This window comes from Polistes canadensis, unplaced genomic scaffold (genome assembly GCF_001313835.1).
Source record: "Polistes canadensis isolate GaletaPanama2010 unplaced genomic scaffold, ASM131383v1 scaffold_20, whole genome shotgun sequence".
Lineage (NCBI taxonomy): Eukaryota > Metazoa > Arthropoda > Insecta > Hymenoptera > Vespidae > Polistes > Polistes canadensis.
Genome location: NW_014569567.1, coordinates 853,652 through 871,094, shown reverse-complemented (window position 1 = coordinate 871,094; position 17,443 = coordinate 853,652). Strand labels below are relative to the sequence as shown.

The following is a 17,443-nucleotide window of genomic DNA, read 5'->3' as shown; positions in this document are numbered from 1 at the left end:
TGCACCACTCGATGCATTCGAATAATGCACCTGTTAGTTGACAATATCTAAATAAATAAATGAAATAAACTATTTTTTGTAGATATCACTTTAACGAATCTAGAACGAAGAAACTTTTTGTTAACAAGATTTTATGTCTCTCTTTCGATAAAAACAATAAAAATTATTCAAATACGTTCTTGTTTAATGTATTATAATTAAAATTAATAAATTATTTTTTGGCAGGATTCAATATACAATATACGAAATAGCTGTATGTTGGTTCGCGCGAAAATACGAATACGTTAAACGCATTCGAAAATCCATCAAGAGTATTTGTTCTTCTTTTGTTGGACAGAATGTCAAGCTTAATGACGTAAGATAAAACAAAGAAAAAGAAAAAGAGAAAAAGAGAGAGAGAGAGAGAGAGAGAGAAACTGTGAGATCATGTAATGTGATGTCATCACATACACATACAAATGCACAAAGCGTAACACACATGTAGGAAAATTTTTTGTTGCATTTTTCGCATCGTTGAATCTGCGAATAGAGTTGATCATGCACGTGTTTCAAAGAGAACGTGCATGTGTATACAATACATGCAAAAACAAAACTGAGGAGAAAAATGTTTCTATATATATATAAATGCAGGCCAAGTCCACATTTAGGATGAAGGTTATTAAGAAAAATGGGGCAGTCGAGATCCGGAAAGAAGTCTTAAAGCTCGTACTTAATAGTAGATGAGTAACGGACAAATATATCGTTAGAATCTTGTTGAAGGATAAGAATAGATTGAAAAAATCAAAAGGGGGAATATATTAAATACGTCGAGGCAACTTGACAGTCAATCGGATTTGGCGGGAGATTCCCGGCATTGCTCAAGAGACATGTGCGATTAGAACGTGTTCACTGTCAAATCTCTCATATGAATAATTTTTATATTTAATTAATACATATTTTTTTATTAATATTAAATAATCTTATAGACTTTTCTCTATGTGTATGTACATACGAATTCTTTACTTTTTTTTTTTAAAGAAAGTAAAAAATATACAGTGATATGAAATTGATGGAAATCTATCTTATTAAATGGCGTCCTAAAGTAACGTAAAATTTCTTGGAAAAAGCAAAGATTACAGATGTTTTTTTTATTATTATGAAAATACTCGCTAAATGGGCGTAAAAATGTGCGATTATTATAAAAAATTGTATGCAATTATGTTATAAATAAAGAATGATTAGGTTTGACACTTTGATTGCTTAATAAATTGGTGCTTTATCGTCGCTAGTGTATCAGCTACTGATAGTTTCTCTTTTTAAGATAACGATAACTTTTTGAAGATAAATTCTTTTATATTTACTAAAAGATTATCTGCTATTCATTAACTATGTTAATATATCCAGTCACCTTAAATAAGGACAAGACGTTTAGCTATGAACATATTTAAAAGATGATGAATAAAAGTGCGTGTCGTGAGACGTGGTAGAAGAATATAATTTTACATAACGGTGGGGATATAGTTTTAACAGAAATATCCATCTCCTGGTGCTGTATGTGAAACTGATTTTGATTTCTATTTCTGCACAAGGTGTATGCAGGTGGAGAACAGTGACCTTTCGGAATAGTGTGTCAAGTTCTTATTGTATAAAAAAAGAAATAAGGGGTAAGGATATTTTACAATTAATCGAGCACCTGCTACAACGATCTAATATCGTTTCATTTGTGAACATGATTTTTTTGTTTTTATACAATTTTTATAAATTTTTTTGTTCTCAACCAGTTTTTTTACATTATCGAATTTAAAAGAAAATAGAATATTTTGTAAAATGTTTTAAATATTATAGTTAATATGTCATAGAAATTGAAACTTTTTTTAATGGTCGATATATGTATGACAAATATATCCTATCATATAGTAGCCATAATTAAATAAGTATTTCTAATATAGTTGTAATATACGAGTCATAATTAATATTTTTGAAATTTCATCTAAATATTTATCTTATTGTTTGTAAATTATTTATTTCATAATAAATTTCAAATCTATATATATATATATATCTATGAAGTTTGTTTAATTGTCCATATGTTTAATAGAATATTATATATTTATATAAATGATTTTGTACTGTATGTGTATTACATATAAAAATATATATATCATTTACAATTTCTGTTATTGTTATTTATATATGTAATTGTTTTCTAATTTAGTATTATATTAGATAATTGATTTACTTATATATCTATGTGTAAAATCATCACATCTAATTAACATATTATTTATAGAAAATGTCAAATGATGTATATACAGATATATGGTACGATGTTATTCCACTTCACCATAGGCCAGATTTAGTTAAAGAATGTTGTAAATTACTCAATACAGAATGGCCAAGAAGTGAAACAGCTCGGTATGTTATATTATAATATCTTTAAACATCGGAATAAAATAGTTCCTAGCGTTACTAAAGTATTACGTAAAGCAACATTTCTCAGTTCATTTATACTAATATTTCCTCTTCTGTTATTTTAGATTAAAATCTTTAAGAGTATCTTGTGATGAATTTCCTACGTGTCTGATTTTATTAGATAGAGAAAGCCGAGTACTTGGTCATTGCAAAGTTTCTTTGATACCTAAAGTACGTCATAGTTGTTACATCGAATCAGGTAATTCTATATATGATTACTTTTATAAGAATTTAAAAATATTCAGACAAATATTTATGATTTATATTTGTATTTCAGTTGTAGTTGATAACAAATCCAGAGCTCAAGGATTGGGATCTAGATTGTTACGTGGGACAGAAGAATATGTGGCAAGGAAAGGTTTCAAAATGGTATACTTAATAACAAAAGGTCAAGAACTATTTTATATTAAAAATGGATATAAGATTTGTGACCCCATCGAAACGTGTGGATTTAGAAAATTTGTACCTCCTATTACCAAAACCGAAGCAAAGCATAAAGAAAAAATTACTACTTTTTCTGGTCCCCCACCCCCTCCAATGCCACAATTAGTATTTGAATATTTTGATATAAGAATGCTATCTCAAAAAACACACATGGTTAAAAAATTATGATAATTATATTTTATAGATTTTTTCAAAATAACTTTTTTGCATTTGAATTTATTATTTTTATGAAGATAGCCATCCAAAATGATAATCCTTGACTTTATTCCCGAGTGAATTATGACTAATATATAACACAGTTGATTGATTGATTTTATGTTTTTAAGTATCAAATGTTACAAATATTTCCTGCATGTGTATTTTATTGATTTTGATTACTTTTTGGAATTATCATTTTATTTAAATCAATATGTAGGATATTAGGTACCAATGTTTATATTTAAATATTAGAAGCTAATAGAAAACTTAAGAAATAATTTTTTCTTACGCTTTGTATATATATATATTAACTGTTATTTTTATGGCCTTTAAATTAGACATTTTGGTAGATTAGAATTTTATTTTGGTAATTCGCTTAGCATAATTATATCTTACAATATCATACATATTTATTTTCATATAATAATTGGGTCGATCGATTTTATTATGCTTCCCATCATATTTTCAAGACTGATTTGTGTGAATAATGTACAAATAGATTACAATACTAACAATATATTGTGCATATATTTATCTACAAGACCATAATTCATAATTATGAGCTAGTTGCAATACCACATATTTTTTGATAATGATCTGATTGTTCAAGGCAATCTACAAGAAATGCTCCCAAAGCGTATTTTGAAATGGCACGACCTGGAGATTCATCGTGTTTTATAACATATTCTAAATTATTTGAACCTGTAAAATAATTGCAATAATTATAACAATCAGATTGATTGAATTTTTTAAGATATAAGCAAATCGATAAGAAAATGTTTCTGTACTAGAAATATGTGGTGGTAATATAGCAATCCATTGTAATCCACTTTCTTTCAGAAGATCAAACATACGTTGATGATCTGCATTCAAATCTTTGAATATAGCTGGTACAGCATCAGGCTTATAGAATAAAAATGCTATAAAAAAAAAATGAAAGAAAATACAAAAAATTTTATTTTTATAAATAAGATTTTAGCATGTTTGATAATAATCTTAAAATGATATTTTACCTGACAAACATACGGAAACCAATTCAACGTTATGCATCTTCATAGCGTCTAATATATTTTTCATACCTTCCGATAGTATGGTAGTTGGTTCTTATGGTAATTGAAAAGAAATATTTATTTATAAATATATTATTTGTTCACACATATGTGTGTGTGTGAATAAGTAAACTACATATTTACTATAAGTGTAATAATAATATCATTCTTACTAAGATCATTTCTAGTGCCAAGTGCAACAACAACAGCATCTCTACCAGCTACGGCTTTTGAAACATCTGTATCGTTGGTGACATCTCCAACAATTATGTCCACCTTGTCTTTAATGTTTTCCGGTATCTTGGCTTTGTCTCTTACAAGAACTCTTACATCCATACCTAAGATAATTTATTTTTCTACTACTAGGTATTAAGTTTCTATGATCAAAATCATTATATAAAGCAAAGCATTAAAGATTGCTTGTAAAAGGATGATTTTTCATATTCCACAGTATACAAATATAGCGTGATAATACTGATATCAGCAGAAACTGTATATTTAAAATATTGAGATGAATAAATGACACAAAAGCAAGTTATGAAGATGAAATATAAATATTAAATAGACAAATGACATTATTAAATATTTATTTTTTTAATTCATAAAGTCAATAAATATTAAATATCAGAATTAACATATATTCAAATTTATAACTTTCAGCACATAGAAGTATAATAATATTTGATTTCAATTAGTAACTAAGGACATTATTATAAAAGGTAAATATTTTTGTAAATTTTCATTTTTTTTAAAGAATAAATATAGAATTATTAGACAGATTATATATATATATATATATATAACCAAACATATATATTTATAATGTAGACAGTATAAATAATTATAATAATTATATTGAAAAGATTTTTTGAAAATCTTACATTTAGCAAATCAATAAAATTGTATAAATTAATTAATCGGTTGTAATTTTAAATTTACATTACATAGAAGAACATTAAGAAACAATGAAATAATGCTTTGTCATGCACGATACAAGTACAAATGTATTGAGAATTCCATTTAACAAATATAACAATAGTTTCTTTTATAATTGAAGGTATCTTTAATTATACAAATTACCCTTTTCTACGGCATGGTTTAAAACACAGAGTCCGGTATTTCCCGTAGCTCCGAATATTACAATCCGTTTCGCCATGATATTACAAATATTTTAGAATATGTATTTATCTCTCTATTTTAAAATGATATGGTATATCCGTAATATCACAATTTGATAATCACTAACAATTGTGTAGAATTGTGTCTAATCATTCAGTGTGGCTCCTATAAATATATATTAGTATGTGTTTATTATAGATAACTATAGCAGACGATAATATAATAGATGATATCAAAGTGATCCATCTGAGATACTTTCTGCGCACCTAGTAACCCTTTCAAATGCACTGCATCTACCGTAATAACCAATCAAAAAATATCTGGATTATTTCGAGTTCTCTGATTGGTGTTTTTAAATAACATGGTCGACTGACTCCAGTTTCTGAAAGTTCTTTCTGAAAGATGTCACGTTGGATTTTTAATAATATATTATTTTACATTTCGTTTATTAATGTATTCATATTTTATTATGCGGATACTAGTCTTGCAGCAGAACAAAAAAATGTCCTTCTACTTTTGGGTAAACAAATATATTTTATTTCTTTTTTTGATTATAATTATTGTATATTTTTGTGTATATATTTAATTTCAAATTAAAATAATTGAATTTGTCAATAATATTTAAATATAATATCTTGCTGTATAAGAATTATTGTCTTATTTATATACATAATTTTGTTATAATATATAATACACATATTTTTATGATAGTATAAGACACATGATTATTTTCACCATATGCTTTTATAATTAAATATAAAATAACAATTATAAATTAATATTTAAACAATGTACGCGCGTATTACTTAGTTCCTCTATTATTTTATTAAAAAATGAATCTAATTTAATATTGATGAAAAATAAATGTACATATGAATATTTTTATTTAATAAGTTTTTTTATTTTCTACTTTCAGCTGACGATGCTGGTTTTGAAATGAGATCTTACTTAAATAAAATTTGCCAATCACCTAACTTAGATTTATTAGCAAAAGAAAGTTTGTTATTTAATAATGCATATACTTCAGTTAGCAGCTGTTCTCCTAGGTAATATAAAATTATTATAAAATATTTCTTTTTATTTTTATCTAATCAAATATTATATATATATATATTTTTTTTTTATAGTCGTGCTGCACTATTAACTGGCTTACCAAGTCATGAAAATGGAATGTATGGATTACATAATGGTATTCATCATTTTAATTCATTTAATAATATTCAAAGTTTGCCAAAAATATTGCAGAAAAATCATATTAGAACAGGTATATAAAAATAATGTAAATAATTAAAAAATTGCAATGTTTTACTACGGATTTTAAATAATTTTTTTTTTAGGTATAATTGGTAAAAAACACGTAGGTCCAGATAAAATATTTTCATTTGACTTCTCGCATACTGAAGAAAATAATAATATACTACAAGTAGGACGAAATATCACTAAAATAAAACTTTTAACCAGGGAGTTTCTTTCCCAGAATAAAACACAGTATGTTTTTATTTTTTTTTTTAGATAAATTATTTTAGAGGGGTAGTATCGTATTATTAAATAATAAAATAATTATTTACAGACCATTCTTTTTATATATTGCTTTTCATGACCCACATCGATGTGGTCACACACATCCACAATATGGCAATTTCTGTGAAAAGTTTGGTAACGGAGATGTTGGAATGGGTACAATTCCTGATTGGCATCCGATATATTATCAATGGGATCAAGTAAAAGTACCATATTTTGTTCAAGATACTGAAGCTGCTAGAAGAGATATTGCTGCGCAATACACTACGATTTCTCGCTTAGATCAGGGTAACGAATGATTGATTTTTTATAAAAATATTAAAAAATTAATTAAATGAAATTTAGTATAACATAGAATTCATATTTTTATAGGCATAGGTTTGGTTTTGAAAGAGCTCGAAGATGCAGGCTATAAAGATAATACTTTAATAATTTATACGTCTGATAATGGGATTCCATTTCCAAATGGTCGTACTAATTTATATGATTCTGGTATGTTCAACAAATAGCATAATATAAATACAGATATTATTCTAACGAAAAAAATTATTTTATTAATTTTTTTATCTGATATAAGGTATAGCAGAACCTATGATGATTTCATCACCAATACATAAAGAAAGAAGAAATCAAGTAACGTATGCTATGACATCTCTATTGGACATAGTACCCACTTTGTTAGACTGGTATAATATATCTTATGAAAATGCATTGGATAAAAATGAAGTTAATCTACCAAATCTTACAGGCAGATCTCTTCTTTCACTTCTTATAAAAGGTAAATAATATATATTACATATCATATATTTGCTTTATTATAAAATATTTTGGTACTTATACAGAGCCACAGGAAGAGAGATCAATTTTTGCTAGTCAAACGCATCATGAAGTTACTATGTATTATCCTATGCGTGTAGTTAGGACCAAGCGCTATAAATTAATACATAATTTGAATTATAAGATGCCTTTTCCAATTGATCAAGATTTATATTTATCTCCAACTTTTCAGGTAATTTCTATAAGTTATTGATTTTTGTTTTAAAGATTATTATAAATATTTTCAATTTAATTAATATATAATTTTTTTTTATATATATAAAAGGATGTTCTAAATAGAACGAGTAAGAAACAACCTCTTCCATGGTATAAAACATTAAAGTCATATTATCAAAGACCAGAATGGGAACTGTACGATTTAAAATATGATCCTGAAGAAAGGAACAATGTATTTTTCAAATCTTCGATGAAGGTAAAGTAAATTCAAGTATCTACGTACATTATTAAATAATAAAAATATTAACTTAAAACCTAATTTTATAGAATATAGTGATCAATTTACAAAAACAATTGCTTGATTGGCAAAAAGCTACCAGTGATCCATGGGTATGTTATCCCCATGGAGTATTAGAAAATACCGGTGATTATATAAACAATCCGCAGTGTATGCCTTTATATAATATAGATTAGGAAATATGATCTTTTTTTAATAATTCTCTTTTTATACTCGTTAATTTTGTTATGTATTCAATGATATATGATCTATCAAGATAAAAAGTTTATTTCTATATTTTATATTAATGTATATACATATATATATATATATTTACAAATAAATAAATATATTAAAAAATACTTAATACATCGCTGTGTATCCTTGTTTTAGTTTGTTTCTCCTCGCAATAATTTTGCTATTCGTGACAACGAAGCATTTTTTGTATCTCTTTCACGATGTTTGTAAAGTATCTCATTTAAGTGATGAACATATGTTGAAGATTTATTGGCATTTTTTTCAATAGTTTTCAATTCTTTCGATATTTCACTGATCTAATAATAAAAACATAAGTTTTATTTCAGAGAAAAAAAATTATTATATAAAATTTTTAGAAGAGATCCGAAAGAAGGAATCATACATATTGTTCGTATCCTAAATAACGTTTATACTTTTGATTGTTTATATAAATTTGTTTGATTTGAATTGTTAATAGAAGGCACACAAGAAGGCTGCCCAGTAAAATAAAGGAATTTGTATTTTGAATTCCACGAAGGACAAGCATGACACTTTTTAAATTTGTTGTTGTGTTGTAATAACCCCAATATTTATGTACCTATAATGTTAAAGAATTTGATATAAAATAACAATTTTATTTTAATACATAAACACAAAAGCATATAATTCTGAATAATAAAGAAATACCTCAAAACACGTATTTAAATTATTAATTATTATATGTATTTACGAATAATAAAAGTAATAATACTGAATTATTAACCATAAATTAAAAAATAATTTTAATTTTTATTTGTCAATGACAATAAATTATCATGGATAATTAAAATATAGATAATGTTAAATGGGTACATGCGTGCAGATTTATGTACAATGTGTGTAATCATATAATATCGTATAAATAATATGTATATTCAAAATTAAAGCTGTTCACTACTATGCATCTGATGGGTGCAATGCAGTAACAAGCGTGGGCAAAATATAAACTAAAAGTGCAACAGAGGAGCAGCGTACCACCATGCATATTTAGTAACAGTGTATAAGCTTGTTAGATTATACTAATCTCTAGTTTGTGTTGGCTAAAGTATTAGTATTAGTAGGCTTATTCGATTTTTCAATTTTTTATCTGTGCATTAGATATCGAATCAAGATTATTTTATAATTATCGTTTGTTATAAGTGTTTAAATACGGGTGTACTAATGTTTAAACGAATGAGTTATTATCTAAATATTAATTTAATATATTATACGGACTTGGAATATTGTTTAAATTATTTGAAAGTATTAATTATTAAAGTTTACCCATACGAAAAGAAACTTTAGATACTTTTATGTCAGGCTAATAAAAACTTGAATGGTAATTCATTTTTGAACTAATATTCATAAGTAATTATCATTGTGACTACTCGATGCGCCACAATCGAGCTGCATATATTTTAGTTTCAGTTCATTTAGTCTAATCTATTCCATGGTACAAGGTCTGATATTGAAAATGGCAAATGGCAAGGGACTTTAAGGCCAGTTTAAGTAAACATTTGTGCATTAGTTGTTTTCGATCGGTTAAATGTGTCATCATAACAATGTAATGTGGACTGTGTGCGATGGCGAACAGAGACATAACAGGCCATCAGCAACAGTTCATTGAAGAAATTAATTACAATGAAATTGAAAGAGAGCAGGTAGTTCATCTAGTCGATTGCTATTCCTTTCGTTTATGATTTTCTATAAATTTTCTGTTGATGGTTCTTTCGGAAGATTTGTAACATTATACAATATTAATTAATGACAATTTTCTTTTTTTTTTATAATAATACATTTCTATGAAATTGAGTATACTTATTGTCAAAAGTAACCTCAAATCTTAATTTTTTTAATCGTGTACTTTTTTTACTAGATATATAGCTACCCAAAAACATAAATAATTTTAATTTATTATTTATACATACTTAACCATGGAAATATAATTTATTGTTGAATTAAAATGGTTGTTTGATTTGTTAATTATTTTTAATGACAGGTAGTTGGTAAGGGGTCTTTTGGAGTTGTATGGAAAGGAAAGTGGAGAGGCCAATATGTTGCTGTAAAGCATATCAATTCGGAGGGTGAAAGAAAAGCTTTCACGGTAGAAGTAAGACAATTATCGAGAGTATTTCATCCGAATATTGTCAAATTATATGGTGCATGTACCAAAAATCCAGTATGTTTGGTAATGGAATATGCAGAAGGTGGATCATTATACAATGGTATTTTATATTATAATTTTTTGTTATCTTATCTTCTATTTATACATTAAAAAATAATAACTCTTTGTATATGTTATAGTTCTTCATTGCAATCCGCAACCACGCTATACTGCCAGTCATGCAATGAGCTGGGCTCTTCAATGTGCACGCGGTGTAGCATATCTTCACAATATGAAACCCAAACCATTGATTCATAGGTAAATTAAATGAAGTTCTTTTTAGTTAAGTTAACTTAGATGAAGCTAATGTGTATTTAATATTAATAGGGATTTAAAGCCACCGAATTTATTGCTAGTCATGGGTGGACAAACACTTAAAATTTGTGATTTTGGTACAGCTTGCGATTTGAATACGTATATGACTAACAATAAAGGGTCAGCTGCATGGATGGCACCAGAAGTATTCGAAGGTTCAAGATATACTGAAAAATGTGATGTATTTAGTTGGGGTGTCATTTTGTGGGAAGTTCTCTCACGTAAAAAACCTTTTGACGAGATTGGTGCATCTGCGTACAGAATAATGTGGGCTGTGCATATAGGACAAAGACCACCCTTGATAGAAGGTTGTCCGAGACCTATTGAGGAATTAATGACAAAGTAAGATCATTATTACAGTATATAATATTTAATTTTTGAAAAAATATATATATATCTTTTTTCTATATTGTCATAACATTTGAATGTTAATATCAGATGTTGGCAGAAATGTCCAGAAGATAGACCTTCAATGGACGAAGTAGTGAGAATTATGACTATTCTATTTGAATTTTTTAACAATAATTTAGAACCTGTTGAATATTCCTTGGGTATGTTATATTATTAAATAATGGTATTTATTGTAGTAGAAACTATTTTGTAATATTACAAATTATATTTCTAACATTATTACATGTTTATACAATTAAACAGGTAGCGAAGCAGACGATATCGATGGCAACGAAGATACAAAAGATGATATTTTGGATATGGTAACGACTTTAGATACTCGGATAAATGGATCAGTGATTAATGGAACAATATGTCCAAACGTTACCCCATCTGTCAAACAAACTAATAATTTAACAGATAGTGAATTTAATTCGTATCCAGTGATTTCTCAACAGTCCTCCAATAATGCATCAACGCATTCCTCACCACAAATAAAAAGATCGTTACCGCAATGTAATCCTATAATACCACAAAGTACATCATCATCCGTTGAAAATGCAAATCGTAACGCAAAAGACATTCTATATGCGACACCAGCAATGAAACGAGGCGATAGACAATTTATTTTACCACAAAGTGAATCCAGTATGACACCATTACACGTTAATTGTGATACGGTTGGTATATGATCTTAAGAAAATATAAAAGAAAATTATTCTTTACAATGAATCTGTTAACAGTTATTTTGATTACATTTTAGGATGCATGGGAACTTAGTAATTTTTCAGATTCGTCGTGGGAAATTCATAATATGGCTGGTTTAGATAAAATGGTGCAAAAGACAAAGAAAACAGTTCGTGGTAAGTAAAATTCAATTAATTCATTCAATTTACCTGCAAGTTCTAACAAATTCCACATTTCTTCCTTTATTTCCTTCTAAATAGATATAATAATGAATTTCAATAATTATCTACATTCGTACGTGATACGAGGATTTACGATCTATACGAATATCGCTTTAAGATGCTTTTTGTGTTTATTATTGTTAGACGTTGATCGTAAACTTCCTTTTGATTCATTTCCGGTATTATTAAATGTCCATCGATTTGCATCTCTCACAAATGCAACCATTGAGTGGATAAATAAAAGAGAAATTAAAAAAAAATGTTTAAAAATGAAATTGATTAGACATCTTCCTGAGGATTATTTCAATTAAGAACATTAGAGTTGAAGAGAATCTCTGTTCATCAGTATTGTCGATGTTACGAGGTAAAATGTGACACATAAAATAAAATGAAAAAAAGAGAGAAGGATGTCGTTGAAAAATACACGGTATCACATAGTGATCGTATACTTGGAATTTTGAAAATTAATAGAATATATATGGGTGTACCCTGGCAAAGGGCCCACAAAGACTTAAAAGAGAAAGAGAGTGATGCGGTGTACACTAAATTTAAACTAACGGCTAATCGGTAGGTTGCGCAGACTCGCACTTGACTGGCACGTTGTGACGACGACGACGACGACAACAACGACGACGACGACGACGACGACGACGACGACGACGACGACGACGACGACGACGACGACAACGACGACGATAACGACGAGGAAAAGAGAACGATGCGATGACAAGATGAAAAGAGAAAGAAAAAGAAGAAGGGAGAGAAAAAGAGAGAGAGAGAAAGAAAGAAAGAGAGAGAGAACTTCTGAGATTCTCGAGGATGAATCAAGCCGTTGAACACGTTTTGTTCTTGGCTCTCGCCTGTATGTATATGTAGAAATGTGTGGTGTTCCCCTCCTCAGGGAGTAGTATGGTAGGGAAGTATTTAGAAGCAGGTGTGGTTGAGTCAGCATCCCCGATATAGATCTTCGTTTGTTTAGTAGAGAGCCGACTCCCTGCGGAGGAGCACCTTAACGTCTACGAATTATCCAGCGCGAAACGCACGAGAGCCACAACTTTGTTGTTATCAAGAATATTATCCTTCTATCAAATTCCTCTTTATCTGTTACGATATTAAAATCTTTTTTATATTTTATTTGTACTTTTATTTAAAACAAATTTTGTTATTATTATTTTATTTGTTTTTTTTTTTTTCTTATTTTCGTTGACGAGAGAGTTAGGGGGAACAGTTTGTTAATGATACATTTTCGGCGAACACTCGATTCTTAATTTTCTTTCATATTTTTCTCATTTATTTTTGTGCAATATAATAATAATTACATGCTCGAGAGTTCCTCGAATATCATCATGATCTTTGTGACGTATTTTTCAATAATCTATTTCTTGGAAAGATCTTGATTATTTGATTACTCTATTCGAAGAAAAAGAGAGATTTATTCATTTGAATGTTAAGGAATAAAGAAACCCGTTGACAAGTCCGAACGATACACTTTAACGGATGAACAATATGTGCGACGATTATCCGAATATTGTAGGGACCGATACTTTGAAGCGTTGCTGGGTATTACTACGTTAGTATCCTGCTTTATCGTTAAATACAATTCTCTTGAGGTTTCTCCTTGAAATATCATTTCCATATTTCTACCACCACAAAGTTTACAGAAGAACAACAAGAAGATCAAATACAATACTATTTTGATTATAATTAATGTAGTTTTTTTTTTAACTATAACATATAGAAATAAGTGAATTATATTAGATATTAATATTAAATTTAGTTATTTAAATATTCTGTTAAAACATGGCAGGTACCAGCACCACTAGCGAGGACTTGGATAACGTGTACCGTCTCTTAGATGCGGATTTAAGACCCCTTACACCGGACCATACGTGCGAACGTTCTCGTGAAATCTTTGAAGAACACAAACAATTAGCGCAGGAGTATCTAAAAGTACAAACGGAAATAGCCCTATTAGGACAGCATAAAAATGAGATGTTAAAAAATATAAGCATAGATAATCTACGACAACAACAAGAACTACGAAAATTAGAGGATGAAAAGGTAACGGCATTTACAAATAAAATTGTTAATTAAAAAAGAGAAACGAAAAATCCTATAAAAATTTTTATAACAAATTTGCAGGAATCTTTGGTGAAACTGTATCGAAACTTAAAACGACAATTAGAGATAATGAAAAGCAAGAGAACGAGTAATAATCCTGTAAACAATTGTATACCAACGATAAGTTCTGCCGTTTCTGGTAACAATGGTTGGGTTGTGGTGCCGCGACAAGATCCTTGAAAACTTTTTAGTCGCAAGAATGTCCCTAATGTGTTTCTTATTAAACATGATAGTTTTATAAAACGAAAAGTTAAGAATTTAAAATGATTCGGATTGGAATTTAAAATGATTCGGATTAGAATTTAAAAATGGCATCAATTTATTGCATTTGAAATTTAACATTGGTTACTTTGTCCTTTATAAATCTTTGTTTATCTTGGCTAGATGCCTAACGTGTCGGACTATGACTGTTCCTTAATAGTGATTAAATGTATTGATGGTGTTGTACAATGAGATGATTTACGATCTAAATAAGATATTTGAAATTTAAATAAGATGAGAATCGTAGGAACGAAAATATATATATTATCAATTATAAAATATATTTATATATACATACATATAGATCTTTGGTACTAATTCTAAGAAGTGTATCTCTATATTGATAATACAATAGAATATTTTCATTTAAAAATATGTAGAAAATAAGATTGAATATGGCCAAGAAGTACTTAATATGTCGCGAATAATATAAAATACGTAAAGATGTAATGTGCACGTAATATTTCGTTGCTCAATACAATTTTTATCTTTAATTACGACATTGCAGTATATTGGCATTATAACATATTTGTAGAGAGAGCTTCCTTATACGTTTTAAAATAATTTTCAGTTTTAGGTTTCTCTTTTCTTTTTTTTCTTTTGTACAGTTTTAAAAAATGATTAATGTGTAATAATAATAATTACGTTTCTTATTAAGTAGTTATGTTTTGAAGTAATCCTGTGAAATATATGTATATTATGACAAAGTATTTTTTTCTGCTTGGTTTAATATTGGCTAAAAAGTTCAAGCATGTAGAAATAGTACAAATTCTCCTAAAAAAAGGAATTTGATTTCCTTTTCCGATCTAGTCTTATCAATAAATTTGTATGATATCGTTTTATTGAACAAGTTTAAAAGTTACAAAATATTATTTAGCTATCAATAATCAAATTGAAATTTCTCAGGATATATGGTAGAAACAAAATATATAATATATATATATATATAGTGAGAGGGAGAGAAAGAGAGAGAGAGAGAAAGGGAGAGAGAGAGAGAGAGAGAGAGAGAAAGGGAGAGAGATAAAGAAATTGTTATTACAGAATAAAAAAGTAAAGAACATTCTAATGAAATGTGACAGAATTTAGAGAAGTTCAAAGACTATGTGTAATAAAATACATTTAGCAAGGACATTTTCATTTTATCATATGAAGATGGAGCTCGTTGGATACATGCATTTTATAGTGCGAATTAATACTATATAAAGATATATATTTTCTATGAAAAAAACTATCCACGCTTGTTTGTAAAAGAAACATTTTTTCTGCATTTTTTTTTGTTTTTTTATGCCTCTGTTCCTATACCTGCTTTTTTATTATAGCCTAAATATTATTAACTGTTTTATATCTTAAGAAGATATAAATTATATTGTTTACATTTTAATTTTGAAATAAGTTTTGTAACAAGTTCACAAAAAATGAAATATTAATAAATTGTATACTTAATTAGATCAATTTGAACAAAATTTGTATAAGTTATCATATTATTCAATTTTTTTTTAGATAACAATTTTAGCAAATATGTACTGCATTTATATCTAACGAAAAATTTTTATTATGAATAATAGTAATTAATCGTGAGACTATAGCATTTCAAATATACAAAGAAATACACTGTGAGTTTTTCAATTTTCTTAAATTAGATACTTGAACTTTCTAATAATTATAAGTCTTAAATAAATTAAAGTACATACAAAAAATTCTATACGATCGATAAGTAATTTGTTATAAATTATCGTAAAGTTAAATTGAAATTAAGCTATTAATAAGAAAACATTATTTTAAAAAATATCGATATGGATTTGTAAGTTTATTTTGTCGATTTTTTCCTTTTATAATTTATAATTAATAATTAATAACGTTTATAATATATACAATTTTATATAAACGAAACACTAGCGCCACTCCACAGTTAGAGGTACGATTCGTTTACTAATTTATATAATTTTAAAAAATTAAATTAAAAATTACTACATTTTAAAATAATAATGTTTAAGCAAATGTATAATATAAATAATATAGTCGTTAATTAAATGAAAATATAGCATGGTTCATAATAATAATCCTTAACATTTAGAGAAGACATTTTTAACATTCGTACTATTTATATATATTTCACATATAATAGTATAACTAGAGTTAAAATTTTTAGAAAAGTAATAAATATTTAATAAAATCCTAAAAAACTTTACAATAGTTATTTTTAGTTTTGTTTTATCCAGCAACATATAGCATTGAAATTGTGCGCATTTACCTCTTAGGTTAGGAGAAATATTTAATATTATATTTCTTGCCAATGATATTCTTAATCATATAACAAAATAAATCTATATATATATATAATAATAATTAATATTATTTTTCTTTTTTATTAAAATAACAATTCAATTGCATTTAAAGTTACTTTCTAACAAAGGAATGTGTGACAATAGAAACATATTGACTAGACATGACAAATATGATACAAAGCTAATGAATACTCTAATTGAACATTACAAAATTAATATGCATTGTAATATATTAATTACATTTTCCACACTTTGCGTTTAATTTTTTATTATAATTTCTAATTGGTCCAGAAAATTATTTATACGTTTACATTTTCATACAGATAATAGTCATTAAATTGTCAGAGAGATATTTCTTTTAAGTAATTAATTTGAAATTAATGTAAGTACGTAATGCACAGATTGTTTTTCTTTTTTCAAGAATTGTACCAAAAATCTGTATGATGTTGAAAATATAAAACCATAATATACATATGTGTATAGCAAAACAAGATATATTACGATAACAGTTTAATACTTTATAAAATACTTATTAGTCATGTATATTTTAACATCCATAAAGTTTAACAATTTGAAGAATTGCACATTAAATGATACTTTGAGTATTGCATATTTACATAATTTGAATAATTTTATTTTTTTGTTACGTATGATATATTGCTATAATTTTTTGAATGAATGCAAATGTTATT

The 17,443-nt window shown here is 27.0% G+C and overlaps 6 protein-coding genes across 8 annotated transcripts in view; 3 read left to right on the top strand and 3 right to left on the bottom strand.

The window, feature by feature from the left end:
• The first annotated feature begins 1,007 nt into the window (after positions 1-1,007).
• On the top strand, positions 1,008-3,094 carry LOC106793890 (N-acetyltransferase 6). The gene is made up of 5 exons (XM_014761166.1): positions 1,008-1,488; positions 1,569-1,643; positions 2,270-2,394; positions 2,517-2,650; positions 2,729-3,094. The coding sequence occupies exons 3-5, from the start codon at positions 2,273-2,275 to the stop codon at positions 3,061-3,063; spliced, it is 591 nt and encodes a 196-aa protein (XP_014616652.1). The 5' UTR covers positions 1,008-1,488; positions 1,569-1,643; positions 2,270-2,272; the 3' UTR covers positions 3,064-3,094.
• Positions 3,095-3,434: 340 nt separating this feature from the next.
• On the bottom strand, positions 3,435-5,516 carry LOC106793889 (flavin reductase (NADPH)). Its single transcript, XM_014761165.1, has 5 exons — positions 5,223-5,516; positions 4,316-4,480; positions 4,107-4,196; positions 3,882-4,013; positions 3,435-3,795 (listed from the first exon to the last, which is right to left on the bottom strand). The coding sequence occupies exons 1-5, from the start codon at positions 5,296-5,298 to the stop codon at positions 3,650-3,652; spliced, it is 609 nt and encodes a 202-aa protein (XP_014616651.1). The 5' UTR covers positions 5,299-5,516; the 3' UTR covers positions 3,435-3,649.
• A 14-nt stretch (positions 5,517-5,530) lies between these two features.
• LOC106793887 (N-sulphoglucosamine sulphohydrolase) lies at positions 5,531-8,266 on the top strand. Its single transcript, XM_014761162.1, has 10 exons — positions 5,531-5,781; positions 6,178-6,307; positions 6,389-6,525; positions 6,599-6,749; positions 6,832-7,070; positions 7,155-7,274; positions 7,360-7,560; positions 7,625-7,791; positions 7,885-8,031; positions 8,103-8,266. Exons 1-10 carry the CDS (start codon positions 5,664-5,666, stop codon positions 8,247-8,249), a joined length of 1,557 nt encoding a protein of 518 aa, XP_014616648.1. The 5' UTR covers positions 5,531-5,663; the 3' UTR covers positions 8,250-8,266.
• Positions 8,267-8,405: 139 nt separating this feature from the next.
• Positions 8,406-9,657, bottom strand: LOC106793891. 3 transcript variants are annotated; one of them, XR_001382475.1, is made up of 3 exons: positions 9,592-9,657; positions 8,693-8,887; positions 8,406-8,606 (listed from the first exon to the last, which is right to left on the bottom strand). XR_001382475.1 is itself a non-coding variant. In XM_014761167.1 (3 exons), exons 1-3 carry the CDS (start codon positions 9,307-9,309, stop codon positions 8,442-8,444), a joined length of 366 nt encoding a protein of 121 aa, XP_014616653.1. In that variant the 5' UTR covers positions 9,310-9,333; the 3' UTR covers positions 8,423-8,441. The 3 variants fall into 3 exon arrangements, 1 of the variants encoding a protein (XP_014616653.1); XR_001382474.1 differs by lacking the exon at positions 9,592-9,657 and adding an exon at positions 8,977-9,008; XM_014761167.1 differs by lacking the exon at positions 9,592-9,657 and adding an exon at positions 9,304-9,333 and having other exon boundaries at positions 8,423-8,606.
• Positions 9,658-9,729: 72 nt separating this feature from the next.
• LOC106793886 (mitogen-activated protein kinase kinase kinase 7-like) lies at positions 9,730-14,960 on the top strand. Its single transcript, XM_014761161.1, has 9 exons — positions 9,730-9,968; positions 10,307-10,532; positions 10,612-10,729; positions 10,799-11,128; positions 11,225-11,337; positions 11,441-11,856; positions 11,940-12,039; positions 13,892-14,145; positions 14,227-14,960. The coding sequence occupies exons 1-9, from the start codon at positions 9,891-9,893 to the stop codon at positions 14,383-14,385; spliced, it is 1,794 nt and encodes a 597-aa protein (XP_014616647.1). The 5' UTR covers positions 9,730-9,890; the 3' UTR covers positions 14,386-14,960.
• Positions 14,961-15,805: 845 nt separating this feature from the next.
• The window catches only part of LOC106793879 (solute carrier family 35 member F5), a 5,368-nt gene continuing 3,730 nt past the window's right edge, over positions 15,806-17,443 (bottom strand). Inside the window, exon 7 of the mRNA XM_014761157.1 lies at positions 15,806-15,811. Within this exon, the coding sequence (XP_014616643.1) occupies positions 15,806-15,811 (6 nt within the window). The remainder of the gene's footprint in view (positions 15,812-17,443) is intronic.